At 37.1% G+C, this 25831-nt stretch overlaps 1 protein-coding gene across 1 annotated transcript in view; it reads left to right on the plus strand.

Moving 5' to 3' along the window:
• Nucleotides 1-744: 744 nt before the first annotated feature.
• AXDND1 (axonemal dynein light chain domain containing 1) overlaps nt 745-25831 on the plus strand; it is a 55568-nt gene continuing 30481 nt past the window's right edge. The window contains exons 1-11 of the mRNA XM_033091993.1: nt 745-832; nt 1194-1333; nt 4519-4694; nt 5123-5226; nt 12108-12228; nt 12846-12931; nt 14278-14334; nt 15569-15671; nt 17566-17687; nt 22406-22546; nt 23246-23350. Coding sequence (XP_032947884.1) covers nt 1255-1333; nt 4519-4694; nt 5123-5226; nt 12108-12228; nt 12846-12931; nt 14278-14334; nt 15569-15671; nt 17566-17687; nt 22406-22546; nt 23246-23350 — 1094 coding nt within the window. The 5' untranslated portion in view covers nt 745-832; nt 1194-1254. The remainder of the gene's footprint in view (nt 833-1193; nt 1334-4518; nt 4695-5122; nt 5227-12107; nt 12229-12845; nt 12932-14277; nt 14335-15568; nt 15672-17565; nt 17688-22405; nt 22547-23245; nt 23351-25831) is intronic.

Here is a 25831-nt window from a genome sequence, read left to right on the forward strand (position 1 = left end):
CCCTGGGAACGGTAAGGGGCGGGACCTCAGCTTCTCCGTGCGGATGCGTCCATCACCTTCTTTACAGAGATCAAGTTTTCCAGCAAGAAAACCCCACAATTTCACTTGGGCGGGCTCCGCCTAAGTGCAATCTCCTCCCCTGCCCCCAGGCAAAAAGTGTCTCGACCTAGGGATGTCTTCCGCGTGCTACACGGGCGGTGCTTAATGTCCGAGGAAGACTTGATCAAGATAAGATGCCAAGGACAGGGGCCACATCCGCAATAAAGCCTCAATTGATGGCAACCCCGAGTTTTTGATTACCCAATTTCCCCCTGAATTTGGGTTTTAGAAAAGTAGGCAAAACAACGAAAAAGTGGAATAGAGAGATGGAAAAAAAAACTCAAGGGATGCTGTCCCAAATCCTGCGGAACCTTACGTCGCGAGCCCGAGAGGTCATCCCTGGGGGAGGGGGATGCGACCCGGGACAGCGCCTGCGCACTGTCTCCGGCCTGCGGGCGGAAGCTCCGCGCTCGATACAGTCTCGGGTTCTGTGAGAACGGCCCGATTAAACATTATCACTCGCTATCGCTTCTGAACCTATGCTGAGATTTAAAACACATCGGATCCCCCTAGCACTGTGGGGATTGTTTCTTAGCTGTCTTCCTTCTCCACCTCCTCCGGCACCGCCGAAGGCAGCCCCCATTGAGGGCGACTAAGGCTCAGGGTCCTGGGTTGCTATGACGACACGCAGACGTTCCGGGAATAGGCGAGGTGGCAAGATGTCTGGCGGGAAACATAATTTAGGGATGCGGGTTGCAAGTGTCCGTTTCCCATCATTTCTGAGGCAGAAAGGGTGCGAACGCTGCCCGACCCGAGTCCGTGGAGCTGGCGTGCGCGAGGGCGCTACCTGAGGGGGGTTTGGGGACGGAGCCGACAGGTGATGCCGGCAGTCGGTGGGAGGCCCAGCTCGTCCTTCCCGGGCTGGGCGCAGACTGACTCACCCGCTGGCTTCTTAGTCGCGTCAGGTGACCAGAGGGGACACAGAAAGACGTGAAACCCATGCTAGATGGATGATCAACTCCGATATTAACACGGACTCTTAATGGGTCTCTCTCTCTGTCTCTCTCGCCCGCTCGCTCTTGCTTTTTTTTTTTTTTTTTTGCCTGCAGGTCAATGTGGCACCCCTGTTCAGTATGCCGCTGATTTCGTTCTAGGTTAGCTTTCTAGAGGGATATTTCAAATTGCTAAAGAGAGTGATCGGAGGCATTGTTTATTATGTATCATCCGAATACGCCCTCCACGGCAACGCTTGAGGACAAAAAATTAAGAGTGTCTGCCTTCAAGGAGAAGACAGGTAAAGTTTTTCGAGGGCCCCGCCGACATAAATAATCATGGCCATAGACAGAAATCACGATCCTTAATCCGAGACTTCGTTTTTTAGCTTCGTTTTTCTCGTACACTTGTTGCAATAAAATCCCAAACCATTCCTTTTATTGTCTTGAGTCGGTCCTGTTTCCCTAAGGACTGTAGATTTTTTCACACCTGATGATTTTATATTGTTTGAAACTCACCGTATTTTAAATACCACCGACTGTACTGAATAGTACTTCTTGGGTGCCGGGTAAGGAACCAGTTTGCGTCAGGTTGTAGTAATTATTCTAAATGAAAGTAATTCCTTATTTAAGATTTTCATTCATATACAGATCAATGCAGATCTGTAGTGCAGGGGACCCTGCTTGCTGGACCAGTTGTCATGCAGGGTGTCATGTGGGGTCTCCTGCCGACTACTCCCCCCACAAGAACGCAGGACATGGTGAGGCCAAAAAGGAACACCCATGGAGCCATAGGTAGGGGAGTCACACCACTATACTCTCGCTGGCGGCTGGGTTGGAGACACAGGAACCAGGAGCAACACAATTCTCAACCCTCACTGTGCCGCTTGCAGACTCAGCCACCATCTTCTTGCTAGCTCCCCCTTTTTTGCTAGCCTAGCCACGGCAGTTATATTCATGGCCAATGGCTCACTGGTTACAGCTGACGGCCAACTAGCCACAGCTGATGGCCATTTGATCGCAGTCGATGGCCATTTACTACCTGAGCCAGCACCTTTCTATGTGAGGCTGAGAGCCTGGAAACTGCTTTTTGGGGCTCTGTCCCCACACTCCACCCCTACAGGCTCTCGCCTCACAATCTACGCGACAAGCATCTTCCGCGAGGGGCCCTGTGGGAGGAGCCTGGAGGTGAATGCTATTTCCTGGACACAGCCAAGCTCTCTGGTCACAGTTAGGGTTTCTCAGGGCACCACCAGTACTTCTGGGCACAGCCAAACTTCCTGGACTTCTTAGGGTACCACTAGTCTCCCCGGGCACAGCCAGGGTTTCTCAGGGCACTGCCACTCTCTCTGGGCACAGCCAGACTTCCTGGACACAGCCAGGCCTCTCAGGGCATTGCCACTCTCTCTGGGCCTCTCAGGGTACCGTGCTGGAACAACAGCGGCTCACAGTCAAGGTGCTTACATATTCTCAATGGTGGCCGGTCAAGACACAAAAGCAAACATCCCCCAGTTCCACTACATGGTGGTATGTTCCCAAACAGTCAAGCTGTCCATTAAATTAGGGATGGAAGGCAATTCCCCATAGTCCATAGTCATTCGCCAGGGCTGCCCTGGGGGTGAGGGATGACCTTGACCTCACCCTCATCTCCCACGGAGGACTCAGCAAGTGTCTCCTCTTGGGACTACAAGTCCTGCATCCGGGCTGCCTCAGCAAGCACTTTCCAGCCCACGGGGCCGCAACGACCTTCGCTTTCTCTGGCCTCTGCTGGTTGGGGAACCATTGATGTCTTCCCACCCCTCCACGGGGGTCCAGCTCTCCAGCAGCTGCTCCTTCTGGTCTTCCTGGGACTGAGTGTTCATACGCACAAACTGCTCCACTGCCCTTCGGGGAGCTTTGGCCAACACCATACCCTGCTCGCTGCGCCATTTGTAGTACAGGGGACCCTGCTTGCTGGACCAGTTGTCATGCAGGGTGTCATGTAGGGTCTCCTGCCGACTCCCCACACAAGAACGCAGGATATAGCTAGGCCAAAAAGGAACACCCACGGAGCCATAGGTAGGGGAGTCATACCACTATGGTCTCACTGGAGGCTGGGTTTACACGACGTGCGACCTGCTGTCCACTTTGCTGCCAACCGTCCGACTCTCCTCCACTCCTCCACTCCTCCACTCTCCTTCAGTCTCCTCCTCTCTCCTCTCTCTCCTCGACTTCCCTCCGTAGCCGCGGCAGTTATATTAGTGCCCAATGGCTCACTGGTTACAGCTGACGGCCAACTAGCCACAGCTGATGGCCATTTGATCGCAGTCGATTGATCGCCATTTACTACCTGAGCCAGCACCTTTCTATGTGAGACTGAGAGCCTGGAAACTGCTTTTTGGGGCTCTGTCCCCACAAGATCTGTACTAGAATAAGAATCAGACTCATTCCTACCCTCGTGTTAGAGTTTCCTTCAACTCACCTTCATCTTGTTTTTAGGGGAGATTGTGCTAAAGCCCTTCCTGATCTTTTTCTTTTTTCCCCCCTTTTTCTGTTTCCTCTGATACGCTGACTCCATCCCAAACTTTCAACAGAGATTTGGTAATGTGAACTTGAGAGGTTTTGATGGTGATCAAAGCATGATAACCTCCTTATAGAAATTAACATAAACCATACTCTGTGAGGGGCATAGATTAGTGGAGAGTTCTTTTAAGAGTGACAACCTGATTCTCCTTGACTGATTTCATGGAAGACTTCCTATATTAACCCTACTCCTTACCTTTATAACTTCTCTGCCCTTGTCAAGCTGAGTAGAATGAGTAGAACACTCTTTGTACTGTTGTTAACCAATTTGCTCAGATTATTCCACTTTCTTCATTTCCAACAATCCTAATTCTATTTTTACTTTCAACGCAATGCAGATCCCTTCCACTCTGTAAATGTCCCAATTTAATGCAATTATTCTTATCTTACAGAGAAAAAAAATTACTATGTGATTTCAGTTTTGAGGAAAGTTTCTTTTGTCACTGTCATATCAAAGGGTAGATAGAGATTCCCATCATTATAAGGCTGTCACAGTTCATTGAGCAAGTGAAATGAATTTAATTTTCAACTTTGATTTTTGAATAATGGAGGTTCATCTTTGTGCCTGAGTTTTTGAACCTGTGTCTGATGTAAGTGAGCAGGGCAGGCAATATGAATTTCTTTCTTTTTCTTTCTTCCTTCTTTCCTTCCTTCTTTCCTTCCTTCCTTCCTTCCTTCCTTCCTTCCTTCCTTCCTTCCTTCTTTCCTTCTTTTCTTTTTCTCTTCCCTCTCTGTCTCTCTGTCTCGCTCTTTCTTTTTCTTTCTTCCTATGATGTTCAGTGTTTTAAATATTGTTACTATTCTTGGCAACCAGAAGCAGTGTTTCCTCTGTTAGAAACATAAATAGGATTGGTGAGCCAGCCTGGGAATCTCCAGCTAACTTCAAAAAACCACAGTAAGCTTTTCTTTTCCATTATTTCCTTAGGACTTCTTCCTGAACTAAGGGAGAAAAAATATACGGTGGATGGTTCAAAACCCCTTCCTCCTTCCCTTCAGAATGAGTTCATTCCTGAAGAGGTTCTTCTTTCTCTGACCTGTGCAGCCAATGCTGGTCCTTGTCCTGAAAACTTACTACCTCCTAAGAAAATTAAAACCCCTACGGTGAGTATATACGTATGGAAAGTGCTTAGAAACATTTATCTTTTGGTGTCCAGTTCATTAAGTATTTATTGAGCATATGTTATATATTCCAGATTGTCTTAAAAATATTTAAAAAAATTAATTTCCTATGTTGAAAGCTAAAATCTTTTGCACGAATGTTTCCAAGGAAATGCTTGAGTATTTCCATTAACTTGTTTTTATGTGATTTACCTGAATGATCACTACTACTCTTAGTCTTGATATTTTTCTTTCACTATATTGAACTTTTCTAGTTTCAGGCTTTCTCCATAGTATTGAGTAGGAAGTTTGCTTTCTCTTTTTTCTGTAGAATAAAATGCCGGTAATGTAAATACTCAGAACGATTAAGAATAGATTTCATTTGACTAGTGCGCCCTCTGCTGTGTATTCCTGTTTTTGCTTTTTCCCAGGGTACCCTTCCGCGCTCTGTTGACCATGTCTGGCAGCATCCTATTCGAAGGAATAAGTTCAGATATCTGATTGACCATCCCGTTTCCCTAACTGGAGCTGGAAGGTAAGGAAGATAGATCGTGGGGGGAAGAGGGGAGGATGGTGTCAGGGGGAGTAGATGCAGATGAATAAAGTCATTTCCTCATGATTTTCTGAACGGGCAGAATTGGAGAAATCATAGAATCAGAAATTTTCAAGCTTGCAGTATCTTCGATGAATCACAATATAATCTGAAGAGGGTACAGCACCACCTTTTTGTGTATGCTTATTGTAAGTAGGATGGCAAGAGGTGCTGGCTGAACTTGCTTTTAGTTTAAATTTTCTTTTTGCGTGCCTTTGTGTACTTGTCCCCTTACTCTCCTATTCCTTGTTGTACTCTAGTAAAAGGGACAAGATCAGACAGGCAGAATAACTTTAGTGCCTCTTTTATTTGTATATCTGAGAAGAGCTAGGTAGCATAGCTTCAAGATATGGAAAACCTTGAAAAACAAGTGCTTAATCCTTGGTTTTCCTCAAAGTGAATCCTTAACCTTTACACTGTTTCAGATCAAATCAGCAAATACTATTTGTTGGTTTTAGATCACTCCTAAAAATATTCTAAATGTCAGCATTTTCCTCTGAAGTATATGACCTGCTTATTTTCTATGTATGGTCCATTTATCAATTTACTCCCTGCATGCTTCTTACTGAAATATCAATCTGAAAGAAATGTTTAAATTTACTAATACTTGGGTGGGTTTTCTCATCTTCCTGAGTTCCATTTTCTCATTTGTAAGAAGGGAATACTAGACTTGCTCTATTTTGTGTACGTCCTAAGGATATAGAGAGAACAAGTGAAATAATGGATGGAACAGCACTTGTAAAATTGTACAGAACATTTAAATATAAGGTGTTCTTACTCAACTATATCTCTGTGCTAGAAAAAGTGGCAAAAACATGGGCCATTGACTTTTGTGTCCTGGGTCTTTAGTGTCATAAAGTATACTTTATTTTATGCCTTCAGATCATTGTTATAATTATTAATAGTAATAATTAGTAATTATGAAATGTTTGAAGTACTTTGAAAAAATACTTAGCTATATCTCAATATGACAATAAACTTTTAGTGTGACATTAAAGTTTTAATCTGAATTGGAATTTTTAAAAAGTTAAGATCTGTATTGTGTTGGACAGGATAATGGCCTCCCCGACAAATGTCCTCACTGTAATCCTCGGAACTTGACATGGAATTTTACTTAGGAAATGTGATTAAGGTTAAGGATCTTGAGATGGAGAGAATCAGAATGCATCCAGATTAATTGCCTGAGTCTTTAAAAGTGGAAAAGGAAAGCAGTTGAATGGGTCAAAGATGAGACAGAAGAAGGAAGACAGATTTGAAACATGAGAGGCACTCAGCCTGCCATTGCTGGCTTTGAAGATGGAAGAGGAAAGGAAATAGGCTAAGAATTGCCATTGGCCACTGGGAATGGCCCTCAGCTGACAACCATCAAGGAAGCATGGATCTCAATCCTAGAACCGCAAGGAAATGAATTTTGTTAACAACTCAAATGACCAGAAAACCAAATCCTCCCTTAGAGCATCCAGAAAGGGACATAGATAGCCCTGTCAGCACCTTGATTTTATCCCAGTGAGGCCTATGTTGGACTTCTGACCTACTGAACTATAAGATAATAAATTCGGGGGTTGTTTAAGCTGTTAAATTTGTGATAATTGGTTTTGGCACCAGTACAAAATTAATACATGTATGCACAACTAATAGTATTCATAACAAGAGGTAACTTGTTTAACAGCCTTAAATATTCAGAGCAAAGCAGGAAAATACAAAACAACCAAGCAAATAGTCTCTGAGTAGTATTTTTGATGGCTCCATCAGTCAAAGTTCAGTGTAGAAAATAAAACACTCTAGATATTTTAAACAGGAAATTGAGTATTGAAAAAATTGTTGGAAGGGATGCCAACTGTTACTGAAAAAAAAATTGTTAGAAGGGCCAAAGGCGCAGGTGTGAAGCAATGCCTTGGGAATAACTCCCACAACAGGACGAAATTAACTCCTCATTGAGGCTACTGCCCCCAAGGCTGCCACAAGAGTTCAAAAGTATGTCTCCTTGAATAGACATTTGTCCAAAGAAGATAAAAATAGCCAATAAGCACACGAAAAGATGCTCAACTTCATTAGCCATAAAGAAATGCAAATCAAACCACAATGAGGTCGCAGCTCACATCCACTAGGATGGCCATAATAATGAATCGGGCAATAACACGTGTTTGTGAGGATGTAGAGAAATTGGAAACGTCATCCATTGCTCGTGGGAATGTAAAATGGTGCAGCCTCTTTGGAAAACAGTTTGGCACTTCCTCAAAAAGTTAAACAGAGAGTTACTATATGACCCAGAAATTCCACTTCTAGGTACATACCCAAAAGAACTGAAAATATCTATCTACACAAAAACTTTACATGAATATTCATGGCAACATTATTCATATAGCTGAAAAGCAGAAACAACTCAACTGTCTGTCCATCAACTGATGAAAGGGTAAACAAAATATGGTATATTTATGCTACGAAATATTACTCAGCCATAAAAAGGAATAACGTATTATTACATAGTATGTTTCCCCGAAAATAAGACCTAGTTGGACAGTCAGCTCTAGTGTGTCTTTTGGAGCAAAAATTAATATAAGACCCGGTATTATTATATTATATTATTATATTATATTATATTATATTATATTATATTATATTATATTATATTATATTATAGACCTGGTTTTATTTTATTATAAGACCTTTTTGCTCCAAAAGACGCATTAGAGCTGATTGTCCAGCTAGGTCTTATTTTCAGGGAAACACAGTACTACAACATTGATGAAGCTTGAAAATATTATGCTAAGTGAAAGAAGTCAAAAAAGGGTATGTATTGTATGTTTCTGTTTATATGAAATGTCCAGAATGGGCAAATTTGTAGAGTCAAATGGGTGGGGGGTGAGGAGAGTGGTGAAATTGCTGCTAATGGATAAAGGGTTTCTTTTTGGGGTGATGAAAATATTCTGGAATTAGGTACTGGTGATAGTTATACAACTTTGTTAATACGCTAAATACTTGTAAGTTGTGAATATACTAAAAACTTGTTAATATACTAAAAACTTCAAATTGCACTCTTTAAAAGGGTGAATTTTATGGTATGTGAATTATATCACAATAAAAAAAAATACCTCCTTAGTTGTGATCCAGGGATCAAGAAACTGAAATAAAGAAGTTGTTGCTGCTACTGCTGCTGCTGTTACTGCAGTGCCTCTCTCGACTTGGGTAGCTGGAGCATGGATTCTGGAATGTTGCTTCAGGAAAACCACTTTTCCATGATATTGCTCACAGAATCAGCTGAAGCACGGCAGGAAAATGGCTTTTGCCTCACTTTTACCTCCCAAATCTTGCAAAAGTGCATCTACTTGTGGAACTTCATTCACAGCTAGAATCCTCGCTGCAAGGATGTCTGGGAAAGCACTTCCCAACCTCTCCAATCCAAAGAGGGTATCCAGCACACATCAGAGGCTACTGTATGTTGAGCCCTGTGCTAGTCTTCAGGAACATAAGCAGACAGTCCTCAAGAAACTCTTTGCTTCATAACATTACCTGAATTATCAAGAAAAGACTATATCATGTTGTATATAATCTGCTTAAGAAAGCCACAAAGTTTTAAATACATTTCAGAAAGACTTAATGTTGCTTAAAAAGCATACCTCAGTTATTTGGAAAATCGATAACCTCTGAAATACCTCATTTCCTGACAACTTCAGATAAAAATGCATACTTATTTATGCACATAACCAGTTGTTTTGGAGAAAAAAATTGAAGTATGAACTCAGTTTGGTAATGTGGGGGCTGGAGAAAGGGATGAAGAGTTTTTTAAAGTCTAATAAAATTTATTTTTTATGTTATGGCTAAGAATCAAAGTTTTTTGGGGGGAGGGGAGTGTGTGGTTTAAATAAAAATAGATTCTCCAGAAAAGTATAAGAAGGTGGTTTACTACAAGAGTTTAAGAGAAATAAAACATATCTATTTTTAATGAAAAATTATATTCCAACAAATAAATAAAACTTGTTTCACCTAACAATAAAGTAAAATACCCAATAATTAAATAATAGAAATATAGAAGACTCCTAAGATTACTCTGAGAAAATTTGAATGACAGTAACCAAACTAAGCTTTCCTTTAGAAGGATGTGTATGTATGTATATACGTGAAGTATTCATTGTTTTTAGCTAACAAAGTTATATTGGTCAATTTAGCTATCAGTTATTGGTGTGATAGAAACTGACGTCACATCATCCTGAGGGCAGCTTTAAAAAAAAACCACTTCATTTAGATATCTAACACATAAAAGTTGTATATGTTTAAGGTGTACAGGATCACATATATATATATATATATACATTGTTACAAGATCACGACAATCAAGCTAGTCCGTCACCTCTGTATAGTTGTCGTGTGTGTGTGTGTGTGTGTGTGTGTGTGTGTGTGTGTGTGGAGAAGATTAAATTTAAGATCTGTTCTTTTAATAAATTTGTTATTTTTCCTGCAGATATTTTTAGTGAGAGAAATAAAACATTACAGATACTTCTAGATCCCCACCCCACGTTCCTTTCCCCTCTCTCTGTTCCTCCTCAGAGGTAGCCATCATCATGAGGCTAGTATATATTGTTCTAATGAATGTTTTTATACTTTTGTTTCATATGTCAGTAGCCATAAACAATATTTACCATTGTTTTTGCATACATGGCCTCAGACCGTTGCATGATTTTGCAGTTTCCTTTTTAAACTCAACAATGTTTTTCAGGTTTATCAAGTTGATTCATGTAAATCTAATTCCATATATTATATTCCATTGTATGGATAAATCACAGTTGATTTATCTATCCCTTTACTGAGGGACAGTTGTGTTGGTTCTACTTTTTTTCTTAGCAAATTTCAAGTGCACAGGACAGCTTTAACTGTCATCACTATGCTGTACATTAGATCTCCAGAACTCATTCATCTTGCATAACTGAAACTGTACTGTTTGACCAACATCTCATTTCCCTCACCTCCCCCACTCTCTCTTCTCACATATAAGATCATGCAGTATTTGTGTTTCTCTGGCTTATTTCACTTAGCATAATGTTCTCTACATTCACCCATATTGTCACAAATGGCAGGATTTCCTTTTGTAAGGCTGAATAAACATTCTGGTCACACACACACATTTTCTGTGTCCATTCCTTCATCGACAGACATTTCGGTTGTTTCTGTCTTGGCTATTGTGAATAATGCTGCAGTGAGCGTGGGAGTGCAGATATCGCTTTGAGATCTAGATTTAATTTCTTTTGGATATGCAATATACCCAGAAGTAGAGTTGCTGGAACATATGGTAGTTCTGTTTTTTATTTTGAGGAACCAGCATACTGTTTTCCATAATGACTGTACCTATTAACGTCGGGGGAGGGACAGAAACCTCTGAAAATTATGTGTAGTGACATGATTATAACTGCTATAGGGAGATGAATCTGGCAGAAGTACATAGAATATACCAGAGACTTGAGAATCCACATAAAAAGTAATGACCACTTGGAATAGTGATTTGATATCAGCAAGAGACAAGAGGACCGACCACTAGAATGATGTAACGGTGGATGTAAAATTAATGTGTCAGCGGTAGGTGGATCGTGAGGGCAAAGGCTGGGAAAGAATCAGTTATGGATGCTGAGATTTTGATGAGGAAGTGGAGGTGCTGACAGAATTAGTAAATACAGGAGAGTGAAAAGTTAGAAGGGAGGGAGAAGAATCCAGTTGTATCTAGAGGTAGCAGATAGGATCGAGTGAGATTTGATGGCATGCCAAGGGAGAAAGAGTAGGGAAAGAACAGGGATGAGGACAGAATGTTGAGCATTTCCATTTGGTAGGGAGGAAATCATAGAAGTCCAAGAAGTAGTAGCTAGGATGGAAAAAACCTGGAGAGTCCAGCAACACAGAGGATACAGGAAAGGAGAGTGTTTTTACAGAGGTAACCAACCCTGGAAAATATTCCAGGGAAATAGTGGAAGATAAGAACTGATAACTTGGCAGTGGAAAGTCATCATCAGCTTTCTGGAGAATGGTTTCAGAAGAGAGATGGGGATGGAAGTCAGATTGCAGGGAAATTTTGAGAAGTCTAATGTTTAACAAAACTATAGGTGGTGATAGATATATCGATAGATTAGATAGATAGATTAGATTAGATAGATACCTGCAGATAGATAGATAGATACTATGTTTCCCCGAAAATAAGACCTAACTGGACCATCAGCTCTAATGCGTCTTTTGGAGCAAAAATTAATATAAGACCTGGTCTTATTTTAATATAAGACCGGGTCTATATAATATAATATACCGGATCTTATATAATACAATATGGATCTTATATTAATTTTTGCTCCAAAAGACGCATTAGAGCTGATGGTCCAGCTAGGTCTTATTTTCGGGGAAACACGGTAGATAAATGATGGTAACATGACGATGCATGGTCAGGGAAGATTTTTAGCAGGGGAAAGACTTGAGTTATAGACCAAGGGGAATGTTCCAATAGAAGGGGTTACACAGAGGTTATGATTGATGGAATGAGGTCCCCGAGGATGTGGGCAACGATGAAATCAAGGACATAAGTGGAGGAAATAACACTGAGGAAGAGAATACATCTTAACCCAAGATTGAAGGAATGAAAGAATTTGTGATGTGAGTGAGAAATCTGAAGTGGAGAAGGGAAGACGGTGGGAGACGTCGTCTCTAATGCCTCAGCCTTTGTAAAGTATGAGGAAGGGACACCAGTTGTGTGCCCCATTTTACCCACGCGAAGGATGTGTGTGGACCTTACCCACTCTTATCTAGTAGCCAGACAAAATTGATTTTGTAAATATGTATTTTTATTTTTTTAGAGATATTTCTTTTCTGTATGATGTTAAATATGTTAAAGGAGAGACAAGGGAGAGTACACTTTGTTCCCCAGATTCGGACCATTCCGTACAGTCACGTGAGGGCGTCATTGTGCCCCGTAAGGTAAATAAAATATTTGACTAATAATTTCCTCTCCTTCTCTCTACTTTTTAAAGAAAACATTTCCCGAAATATAAAGCAGTGTTGTATGATAGCAACAACCTGCATTGCTTATCAGTTTTCACAGCACTTTTAATTATTTCTAGAAAAGCGTATTTAGTGAGAAAAGATCAAAGATATTTTAAGCCATTTTTCACACTACAGTTATTCACTTTAATCTAGAAAATACAGTATAGGAGACTGGATTTTTTGTTTTTAAGAAATCTACAGTTTAAAGTTGTGGAATTCTTATTTTGGGGATGTTGCTAAGATGAATTTTAAACTCCTATTAAATTTTAAAGAGTCAGTCAGTGGATTTCTGAATATTATGTGGGACACGGGTAACTAATACTAAAACCAAGGTTATTCTGTAATTCCTGGTGTTTTGTTTGTTTGTTTGTTTTAAATGTGTGCTCTGCTAAAAGTTTTTTACTACTTGCCATGTCTCATATTACTAATATGGTCATTTTCCTCATCAAAATCTCTTAATAAATAGTATCCCTTTGGGACAGCAATTAGAATTTGTGCAATTCAGTTTTTTTCATCTACTAATGTTTTCATTCTTATTCTTTCTTTTTAAGCCAAAGAAACTAACCGATACTTTGATTCCTGAAGAATTTCATATTGTGTCAAATATAGGAGTTTCAGGTTTGGAGTGTTACGATGAGTGAGTACTATAGTATATACTGAATATCTGACAAGTTGAACTGTTTCGTGCTTCCCAGACATAGAGGAATATGGACACAGTTCATTCATGTTCCTAGTCAACATTTGCACTGAAATGAGGAAACATGGCCAACCATCCTAATACAATTTTTAAAAATCATTTTAATTTAAGAAACTAATGAAAAAGTCTTACTTGAAAAAGTTTGGGATTTCAGTGATTAAATTGTTCTCTGTCTTTTCCTACTGTTTAATTTTAACTAGAGAAAAAAATGATATTTATTCTAAATGCTTGGCTATGCCTCTTTGGGAGTGGTTCTGAGCAATTACCATGGAGACAATGGAAAGTAGCCCCATAAACTGGATTCTCATAGCGCACGATTCTATGGCTTAGCTCCAGACTACAGACCACTCATGCCCAGTTTTCTTTGATTCCTGTTTATGGGATTGAAAATGGGATCTTGCTTTTATTTTCCAAAACAACACTTGAATGTTTCATAGTTTAAAAAAACTAGAACTTGGGCTAAGGATGTCACTCTTTATCATATCCAGTACATTATATTATATGGCATTTCCTTATGATAGTGGGTTTCAGAACAATATTTTGCCAAAGAGAACTAAGTGGAACTCATTTTTGCGGTAACTTTTAATTTTTATATAATTTCAAATTTATAAATAAGTTACAAAATAGGACAAGGAACTCCCATATGCCCTCTATCCTGACTCACTAGGTGCTTCATTTGCTTTAATACACACACACACACACACACACACACACACACACACACACACACACACACATTTAAACTATTGAAGAGTAAGTTGGAGACCAAAGGAAATGCTTATTAACTAGGGGAAGAAAAAAGTAATAATGAATTAAAGGATTACTATGTGGTTTTTATTGTGATAGTCATTTAGGTGTAAACAAGTACTTCCAGAGGACAGATATGGCTGGGAGTCAGGAAATTATGTTCTAGTTTCATCTCTGCTGCTTACTCATTTTATAACCTATTTAGTCACTTAGTTGACTTACGAATTCTTAGAACATCCTTCCACCTTTGAAAAGCTCTTCTTAACGAATCAAGGAAATTTTCATATTGTGACATATTAAGGAATGTGATTAAAGCTCCTTTACTAAAAAATGTTTCAAATATGATAAATATCATTACATCTGTGTCTGTAGATGTCTAAGACTATTTAAGTATGATCTTACGTGCAAAATGGTGGACCTTTCTGGTTGCTTTCAAGCTTCTCAATTCCATGAAGTCTTAAGTTTATCATGTTGTGATAAGTAATAAACAGGCTAGATAATTTTCTTATAATAACATTTACCTATCATATTGATTGCAGCAAATATACTACTCTCCTCACAGATAGTGAAAATAGGCTGTTGGTCTTTCCATCCATGTAAGTAGAGTTTATTTTTAAAAGAGTTTTTTAGAAAGAATAACTATATACATATATATTACCTTTTCTTGGTTCTTTATTACACACACACACACACATGCGTGCGAAAATTAAAATGACAGCAGAAACCCAAGACAATAATTGCCACAATTCTGTCATCTAATCAGTGTTTTCATTTGTCCAATTGCATATTCAATTTTTACATATTTATAATATTTAAGTACTATAAAATGCTATTTTTTATGGTTTCAAAATTCTTTATATTGCTTTTTAATTTTATTTTATTGTGGTAAGAACACTTAACATAAGATCTACCCTCTTAACAAATTTTTAAGTGTATAATACAGTTAATTATAGGTACAATGTTGAATAGCAGATCTGTAGAGCTTACCTTGCATAACTGAAACTTTTTTGCCTGTTTATTAGCAATTTCCCATTTCCCTCTCCCACCAGCCCTTGGAAACCACCTTTCTATTCTATGATTCTATGAGTTTGACTGTTTTAGATACCTTATGTAAGTGGAATCATGCAGTATTTGTACTTTGGTAACTGGCTTATTTCACTCAGCGTGACATCCTTTGGTTCATCCATGTTGTTGCATATTGCAGAATTTTCTTCTTTTCTATGGCAGAATGATATTCCAGTATATGTATATACCATATTTTCTTTATCCATTCATCCATCGATATACATCTATGTTTCCACATATTGTGACTAGTGCTGCAATGGACATGGGAGTGCTAATATCTCTTTGAGATCTTGGTTTCAGTTCTTTGGATAAATGCTCAGAAGTGGGATTGCTGGATCATATATAAAATACTTTTGTATTCTATATTTAACCATTACTGTTCTTCCATTTTGTCACAGTCTTTTTGTGTTTTTTCTTCTTTGTCCCTTTTCCTCTTTTATATTGTGAAGTAACTAACATTGACAGCTTGGTGTTTATCTCACCACATTTTTTCTATGTTCTTACAATCATACACAATAGAATTTTTTTGGGAGGGAGCATTATTTTTGTTTACAAAAGAGAGGATCATACTATTTGCATTTTTCTTTCTTTTAAAGACTATATTACTGATATCCCACGAGATCTGTGCTTACAATTCTAATGCTTTAAGATACCATTAATATTCCATAGTATATACATTTTCTTTATGCATATTATATTCTTTTTGTGATTGAGGATGACCTATTATAACACTAATTACATAAGTCTGCCACCTTAATCTTTTAGGAAACCTAATAAAAGAGTAGAAGTGGTCAAGCTGAACGATGTGATGGATACTATGCTAGAGAGGGCTGGTGTGGAAAATCAGGAATATACAGGACCTACCAAGGTAACTGCAAAGATCACTATAAATCACGATAACCTAGTGGTTAAGAGCATGCACTCTGGGTGGTGGAAGGCCTGGATTGACATCTTGGCCCTGCTATTTATTAGCTGGTGAACCTGGGCAAGTCATTTGTACCTCAGTTTCCTCTGTAAATTAGAGATGATAATAATATTTACCTCATAGGGTTGTTGTGGAGATTAAAATGACATAACGAATGTAAATGGCTGAGAACAATGCTTGGTTTGTGGTAATCACTGTATAATTAATTGTTAGTACAACTGACTCTTTTTTTACATTTTTTTTTATTAGTTGCAGGTGCACAAGACAAAGTAATACTTAGACGTTTATCATTTATATCCCTCACACTGCGTGAACCCCCCTCCCCCATCCACTATCCCTCTGACATCGCACAGAGCCATTACATTTCCACTGTCTCTATTCCTAATGCTGTATTCTGCTTCTTGTAAGTATGTACACACACACACACACACACACACACACATACACATACATAAACTTGTAGTTAATATTCATTATTGTTCAGCTTCAGCTTCAGCTTCAGGTAGTACAACTGACTCTTGAACAAAACAGTTTGAACTACACAGTCCACTTATATGTGGTTGTTTTTCAATAAATACTTTAAATGTATTTTTGCTTCCTTATGATTTTCTTAATAACATTTTCTTTTCTCTAGCTAACTTTATTGTAAGAATACAGTATATAATACATACAACATACAGAATTGTGTTAACTGACTGTTTATATTTTTGGTAAGGCTTCTGGTCGACAGTAGGCTATTAGTAGTTACGTTTTTGGGGAGTTAAAAGTTACACATGGATTTTTGACTGCATGGTGGGTTGGCGTTTCTAACCTCTGTGTTGTTCAAGAGTCAACTGTATTATTTGTATTACTGTATTTCATTGAAAACAAGTCACCATCGATTATAAGACCCTTATTTTATGTACCAATAAAAAACATGGCCAGTTAAATCGTGCTTTCTTATCACTTATAATTTTTATTTTGTGCTTAATGAAAGGGCTCTTTCAGTCTTGCATAGATATAGATTTATTTCTTTATGAAGGCTATTTTTTGTTTTGTAAATTTTCATTTTTATAGAATTTAAAACTTATAGATAAGTTCAATGTAAGGCACTCTTACGTAACCTTTACACGGATTCACCAATTGTTTACGTTGTGCTCTGTTTGCTTTATCATTGTCTCTCCTTCTCTACATATCTTTCTACATATAGTTTTTTCTGAACCATTTTAGATTAAGCTGGTGACATCGTGCCTCTTTACCACCAAACATTTCAGGTATACTTCCTATGGATGAGGACATTCTTTTACGTATCTATAATACAGTTACCAAAATCAGGAAATTTGACATTGATATGATAGTCCATGTTCAAATTTGTCAATTATCCCTATAATGGCTTTTTATAGCTATTTCCCCCTCTGTTTCAGGATCCCAGGATCACACAGTGCTTCTATTTGTCGTGTTACTTTAGACAACTATAATCTAAAACAGTTCTTTGCGTTTTTTTGACCTTGATATTTGGAAGAACAGAGGAGAGTTATTCTCTAGAATGTTCCTCAGTTTGGGTTTGATTGATGTGTAGGAGTACTCGCGATTCGATTCAGGTTTCGTATTTTGGCAGGTATACCATAGAAGAGATACTGTGGCCTTCTCAGTGCATCATTTAAAGAGATGTATGATTAGACACAGATTTTTAAAAATAATATATCATTTTGTATATATATTTATAAAGGAAAATGTAAGTGAAATAAATCAATCAAGGTGTCTCTAAAGCTCATTCACATGTAGAGCCCTAGCTCTTAAAATGGTTTTACTGACAAGACTGTAATACATGCTAATTAACTTACTTATCTTCTGCCAGATGCACAAACTACTACATATATTGAAGAAGGAACAGACTATTTACAATACAGTATTTCATGAACTTATTCGACAAGTCAGTGTGGACTGTGCAGATAGAGGAGAACTACTGTCTAAAATCAGGTTAAAGCTGTTCCTGGAGTGTTCCAGTTTCCTTTTGAATTTTATATTACAATTATGTTTATATCCGTTTTTGAGAAAATCACAAAAGTACACATCTCTATTCTATTGATAATAAGAAGCCTAATTGTTTTTCTATTATATTTTCTATAATAAAAATATAATAATTGGAAACTTCCTTAAGGTGATTTCTGTTGGGATGTTTGAGAACATATTTTTTTTTTTATGATTGGGAGTCAAGTGCTATGTGAAATAGTAGAAAAAGTACAGAGTCTGGAGACCACTGATCAGATTTCAATTTATCGTATGACGTTGGAAATAGTGTGAGCCTTAGTTTTCTCATCTGTAAACGAAGGTAATAGCAACTGTGAACATTTTAATCTGTCTGTTCGTTAATCAGTCAGTAATATTGAGTGTCTACTCTGTGTCAAGCATTAAGATACTTCATAGGATTGTGGTGAGGTTTAAATGAGAGCATAGAATTAGGTGCTCAATACATATAGGTATTATAGATGATGATGATAAATACTATTATTACTATAATTCTTCTTATGACACTGGTTCTTTCCAAAAGCTGAAAGGAGTAACAGAAGTAGAATACTGGGTTCAAATTACGTATTTGCAGCTTACTTGCCATAGAAGCACAGGCAAATTATTAGATCTCTCTGAATGTGCTCTACTTTATCGCTTGTCTATCCATCTAGCCATTCTTCTATCTTCTAGCAATTTAATTTCATGCTCTTCAAAGTAAATTGCAGACATTAGTGTATTTCCCTCTAAATATTTCAGCATGTATATCATTAACCAGAGTTCATTATTTATATTTGTCTTGCTTTTCCTTTTTGAGTAAAATTTACTTATACTGAAATGCAAAAAATCTTGCCTGCATTTGTTGATTTTTGAGAAATCCACACACTTATATAACCCAAGCCTTTAAAAAGAATAAAGTATTACCATCACCCCACACAGTTCCCTAATACTCTCTCCCAGTAAATGCCCTCCTCCACTTCTCCAGAAGTTCTGACTTCTTTCCATCTTAGATTAGTTTTGCCTATTTAGTAAATGGGATCATACACTATCTACTCTTTTATGTAATATATTGAGATAATGTGTGTATAATCTACCTTCCTATAACTTCTACCCACTAATCCCAATTTTGTACTCTGGAAATACTCAAAATAAGTCTATTCTTTCTTTCACCTTCTAGCTCTTCAAATATGTGAAAATGACCATTTTTGTCTTCCCTTTTATGCATTCTCTTATCCAGGCTAAACATCCCCCCTTCTTTCAAGTTTTCTTATTGAAGTATACTACAGATGGAAAACACACTAATTCATCAATGTTGATTTCAAAATATGGTGTCATGCAGTATTACACCATTACAGTATCATACAGAATAATTTCATGGCCCTAAAAACCTTGTATGCATCACCTATTGGTTCATCCCTCCTCCATTCCCATTCCCATAACCCTCCTCGGTAACCCCTGATTTATTTTTATTTTTTTAATTTGTTTTTCACTGTTTCTATGCTTTTTTTTCTTTTCCAGAATATCATACACTTGGGATCATACAGTATATAGTCTTTTCAGTCTAGTTTCTTTACTTTCACTTGAATTTTAAATTGCTGAAATGTTTCCTGACCGTTATTTTGTGGAATTCATTAAGTTCTGGGCACTGTACCATTGTTATTGAGCAATTAGATTATGATGTGCTTTGGTGTAGTTTCCATCATGTTTCTTGAGCTTTTTGAATCTGAGTTTATATATATTTTTAATAAAATATGGAAGTTTTTTGGCTAGTTTTTTCTTCAAGCATTTTTCTGCTCTGCCCCCTTTTTGGGGAAGTCCATTTACACATATATCAGGCTACTAATATTGAAGTTGTCCCATAGATCCCTGATGCTTTGAACGTTTTTTCTTGTGTTTTTTGTCTTTTCTTGTTCATTTTGGATAGTTTCTATTGCTATATGTTCAAGTTCACTAATCTTTTCTTCTGCAGTATCAAATCTGCCTTTAATCTTATCCAGTGATGTTTTCATCTTAGACATTGTAGTTTTCATCTCTAGAAGCTCAATTTTGGTCTTTTAAAAAATATCTTCCATGTCTCTACTTAACTGTTAATGAAAACTTGTAATGTCCTTGTCCGTTAATTCTAACATTTATTCCAGTTCTGTGTCAGTTTCGATTGATTGATTGTTCTCCTCATATGTGTGTTTTCTTCTTTACATACTTGGTAATTTTGATTGGATGGCAGACACTGTGAATTTTACCTAATTGAATGCTATATGTTTTTGTATTCCTAAAAATATTCTTGAGCTTTGTTCTGGGACACAATTAAGTTACTTGAAAACTATTTGATCCTTTAGGTAGGACCAGAACAGTGCTTAATTTAGGGCTAATTAATTCTGGATATTATTGAGGCAAGACTTTTCTTTGAACTGTATCCAATGCCCCATGAATCATGAGCTTTTACAGTCTGGCTGGGTGGAAACAGGCACTATTTCAAGTCATGTGTGAGTGCTGGGCACTCTTACTTCTGATCCTTTTCGATGGTTCTTTCCATGATCTCAGGTGGTTTCTTCACATTTATGCCCTGATCATTATTTAGTTGAATACTTAAGGGGAACCCTTTGCAGACTTCCAGAGATCTCTCTCTGTGCAGCATTTTTCTCTCTGGTACCTGTCCTCTGAACTCTAATCGTTTTCATCTCTCTCTAGACTTAGTTCTATCTCCTTAACTTAGAGAACCCACTGGGGTCCTTCTGGGTTTCCTCTCTTTGTACTATAGACTGGAAACTCTCTCAAGTGGAGCAATCATAGGGCTTACCCTATTTCTGGTCTCTCAAGAGTCACTTTCTTTCATTGCCCAATATCCAGGATCTTGAAAATTGTTATTTCACATACCATGTCTTTTTAGTGTTATTATTGTTGTTATTTCAGGCAGGAGAGTAAATTTAGTTCCCCTGGATTTCTTTTTTATAATTCCTGTTCCTATACCTATATCAGAATTCTATTTATACATTAATGTCCTTCATAAGTTTTTGGAAATTATCAGTGATGGTCTGATCTCTTTGGTGAATGTCTGTTCTCCATTCTCTCTGTTTTCTCTTTCTGGAACTCTGATTAGATTTACATTAGACATTGTCATCCTATGCTCTGCCTCTTCATCTCTTTTTCATAATTCCCATTTCCTTATCTCTGTGCTGCATTCTGGATAATTTTTTCTAGGACACGAATACCCTCTTTAGCTGTATATATTCTGCTATACCCCATCTGTTGAGTTTTACAATTCTGTAATTACATTTTTTCCCTAAGAGTTCTATTGGTTTGTTTCCATATTTGTCATCATATTTAATACTTTTTTTGTTGCTTATTTTTTAGATTCTATCTTTTATTTCTCAAACATTCCATGTATAATTTTATATTCTAAATTTGATAATTCTAGTAGATGAAGACCATTCGTATCTAAATCTACTTTTGTTTCTTCTGAGTCTCATTCATGGTGGTTTATTTATATAAGTATTTGCAGTCTTTGCTTGTGTAGCTAATATTTGTCTAATCTCAATCATTAAATCCTCAGGATATAAATCATAGATGCTTTCTGAAGAGAGGATTTGCTTTTTCTCCCTTCTGGAATCCTGGCTTGATGCAGTAGCAGGTCTACACTCAGGTCTCCCACTTTAAAGGTGGCCCAAGACTTATGATCTCTGGGACCCACTGTTGGTATTTTTACTGGGGCAACCCTGACCTTGGGTTTGGCTAAAGGATACTGTTTGCCACCTCCTACTCCATTCTTAGCTTTTTGTATTTTGTTTATTGTTTTTCATCCCTAGAGATTTCTATTTCTTCCTGTGAGCCCATTAATGCTTCAAAAAGTATGCTCTATCATGGATATAGTTGTAATAGGAAGGCTTTTGAGTATTTTACCTCTATATTGTTAGGAGGGGAAGTCGTAAAGATGTTTTTAATATTGTTATTTCCTGCTGTATGAGCTGCATATTGAGCTGATAAACTCCTTTTCACTTTAAGTGTTTGAATAAGGGCTGAATAATTCTTTCTGTCCATGTGTGAGAGATTAAGCTAAATGACCATTTCAACTCAAAGATATTATTAATTCTAGGGTCTCAAGGATAGGATATAATACTTAGATCATTTTTAATATAAATGAAGACTGCTCAGTTATTGCATCTGTAATTTATATCTTTGATTATTTCCAAAGATTTTGTTTGGTTTTATTCAGAAGCAAAAGAAATGACTTCTTTGTATTTAAGTTCTTTGTTTATTTTTAAACAGTTGGTGTCTTTTTACATTTTGGTCAATTTAAGAAAAGTGGTTTTATTCATGAATTCAACTATTTATAAAAATCCCATTGTATTCAAGGTACTCTATTAGAGGTTATAAATATGTAAATATGTGAGACCTGGTTCCTATCCTCATATGGTTTGTAATTTAGAAGAAGAAAAAAAGTCCTTATTTTGTTTTACATCTCAGATATTATGTTCCAAATAATTATGACTCTGGTTAAAATTCTTCACAATTCATTCACTTGTATGAGCATAGCAAAAATGCACAGCTTAGATCCCTTTCTTTTCCAACCTTGTTGTTCCCCGTATATCGTTGTGTCTGCTCACTCTTCTTTTAACATTATTTTTTCTCCCATGTTTTTGCTCCTTTTTCCTTTTCTCCTGCATGATGTCTTGTTTTCCTTCTTTCTCGTGCAGAGAGCGGTATGTACAAATGCTTGACCAAATCGCCCGGCAGATGATTGACTTCTACAAAGACTTGGTAACTCAGCGAGTGATGGACCAGCGCATTTTAGAAGAATTGTACAATTTTAAGAATGTTATTGAGGAACTGACCAGGTAAAAACTGATTATCTTAAAGACAAGACAAAAGTCATGTCTCTAAAGAGAGTGAAAAATATTCAGGGAAAGTAGAATGGTTAAAGGTGAGGGCTCTTTTGTTCTCTTCGTGTTTAGCAAGAGAGCAGAAAGGATTGGATATAGATGTAGGTATAGATATAGAGACGTGGGTTACACAGGTTAATACAAAACTAGGGCTCTGTGTATACTCAAGGGGGAAACACTCTTGTTCTTCCTTCCAAGACAGATATGTTTATCTTAATCAGGTTTACAAAGCAGTGCCATGATTATCAATGTTAACGTTCAAATAATAAGCGTTATATAGCAATCAAGGTTAGTGATCATCTAAACTTGTAGCAAGGTGATTCTAGCCGGAATGAAGAGGATAGGGTAGGCACATCAGAGGGAAAGCTGGAGCAGCCTGAGGCCTTAGCTGTCAGCCTCTGCCTTCATTCATTCTAAAGGATCCCCCACCTCTTCTTTCTGCCTTTTCTAGCCAGCCTGATTCCACTGCCAAAGTTGGCAAGATTCCATCCAAATGTATACTGGATTTATTGATTTGGTTTGTAAGGTGATAAAACTAGGAAGAGATGTACACATGATGACTGAGAATATTCCTATGTGCGAATCTGATTTCCTGGGTAGAAACTTTTTGGAAATCTTCAACTAGGACTATAAAATTCCTTTGCTTTATTTCAGGGAGCTGTGTTTGGTTCGGGCACATGATAATAAATTAACCAAGGAAGCAGAGAAGGCCCACAGGGATTTGGCACAAGCTCTGTTAGATGCTGAAAAGAATGCCAAGTGAGTTACCAATATTAGCCATTATGTCATACTTGCTTCACACTTTATTACAGATTTTATAGAAACATTTGAAGTTTTTTTTTATTACAGTAGTATAAAGTTCATTACTTATATTACTCCTTCAGGAACTGTTGTAATACACATCTTGTAAATGTCTTCTTGTGTGAGAGATTTCTGGGGGTGTGCTTAAAAGTGGAATTACTGGGTCATAGGATATACATAGCCTTGTCTTGCTAGATGTTGCCAAATATTCCACAAAGTAGTTGTACCAGTATATTCTCTCATCAGTGTATGAGAATTCTCTTTTGCCCATGTCTTTTATCAATTGGATGGGTATGGAAAGGTACCTGGTTTTTGTTTGCATTTTCCTAATTAGTAGTGTGAATCTAATTGTTTTTTTTATATTTTAGTGACTCTACCATGGTCTTAATTTTTACTGTCTTTCAGGGATTAGCAAACTTTTTCTGTAAAGGGTCAGATGGTGAGATATGGTTTCTGATGCAACTACTTGGTCAATTCTGCCTTTGTAACATGTGCCATTGCAGTGCAAAAGCAGCGAAGGACAATACCAGAATATGGCTTTGTTCCAATAAAACTTTATTTGAATTTATAACATTTTCATGTGTCAATGAAATAGTATTCTTCTATTGTTTTTGCAACTATTTAAAAAAAAAGTAAAATTAATTTTGTAAAAAATTAAAAATGTAAAATTTTTAGGTCATGTGCGATACAAGAAACAAGTGGTGGGCCACATTTGACCTGCAGGCTGTAGTTTGCTGAATTATATTTTATTTCATTTTCTGTTAGAATTCTGATTACTAGAAGCTCTTGGGTATATATCAAAAGATATACCTAATTGCATATGTTATTTTTTTATTTAGTCAATTAAAAAAATTTTTATCATAGAAGCAGTACATACCTTATAAGAAAATTAGAAAATGCAAACACGCAAAAATGAATAAAAAATATCACAATCTCATCACCCATAGATTACTGCTGTAAATATGTTAGGGTATATTCTTGTGGATCTTTTTTCTATGTACATGTGAACACATGCATTTTTTAAAACAAAATGGTATTGTATATACTACTACATAGCCAGCAATTTTTTTAGTCAGCAATCTCTATCTATTTCAATAAATTTTCACTTCATAAATTATCCAGGTCATATTCAAATTTTCCTAATTATTCCCAAAATGTATTTTGCATTTAGTTGTCCAAACCAGTATCCTATCTAGGACCAAACATTGCATCTTGTTTTATGTCCCTTTTAATCCAGCATAGTCCTCTGCTTTTTTTTTTTTAACTTGTTGGAATGACTATATTTTTAAATGTCAAGAAAAACACAAATGTATACAAAATCTAAACTCAAAAATAGATTTTTACTTTTATTCTATTTTATTTCTTACTAGAATTAGAGGCAGTACCTTGATCATTTTGCCTACTGAATGTACTACTGTTTTCTATAGCCAATTCACCCTTCTTGTCTTAGTAAATAACTGCTCAATACTTTGTCTTCTTTCCTTACACCTCTAATACTACCTCTCCATCCTCTTGAGCTGATGACGATGCTTTCTAGAAAGTAGAAACAAACAGAAGAGAACTCAAGCTCGTATCCCTACATCTACTCATCCACCTACATCTGTGCTTATACATTCATTCTGTCTTCCCTCCTCTTACTGCGGATGACCTGGAATCCTCTTCTCCCAGTGTGTGTAGCCTCCTTCCTTCCTTCCTTCAGACCTTCGCTCAAATGCTCAAACGTCTTATCAGTGAGGTCTTTCCCGATCCCCTTATTTAGAGTTGCAACACACTGTGTACTCTCAATCGCCTTTCCGTGGCTTATTTTTATCTATTGCACTATCACTACTTAATATATTGTTTTCTTTTTTATTTGTTTATTATCTCTTCTGGATAAACTTTATAGGGGCAAAGGGTTTTGTGTTTTGTTTAGTTTTGTATACTACCTGGTATATAGTAGGCACTAAACGGATACTGCCTGAATGAATTAAATAATAAACTAGAACTTCTTTTGTGCCAATGTTTATTGTAAGAACAAAATATCTAAAACCAGAGAGAAGGGGAAGGAAAGGGAGAAAAAAATCTCTTTTTCTGTAAAAAATTATGGTTCTGAAGTGGGGTGATTCTTTTCTGTGATTAGAAATTTTTAATAATACTTTTTTCTGATAATTGATCATTTCATTGAAAATTTGGAAAATACAGAAACTCATATAAGGAAATAAAGAACATTCATAATTCTTTCTCTTAGAGTTAATTACTATTAATATTTTGGTATATTTTTCTTTTTCTATGTACTTTTTATAAAAATGAGATCAAACTGAACATACAATTTTATCATTTGGGTTTTCTCATGTTATGTTATAACATGAAAAATTTTTCCATGTACCAAAGTATTAAGAACATGCTCTTTAATTAGCTGCAAGGTATTTTCATCAGAGAACTGCAGCATATATTTTATTT

The sequence above is a fragment of the Rhinolophus ferrumequinum genome, chromosome 22, assembly GCF_004115265.2.
Source record: "Rhinolophus ferrumequinum isolate MPI-CBG mRhiFer1 chromosome 22, mRhiFer1_v1.p, whole genome shotgun sequence".
NCBI lineage: Eukaryota > Metazoa > Chordata > Mammalia > Chiroptera > Rhinolophidae > Rhinolophus > Rhinolophus ferrumequinum.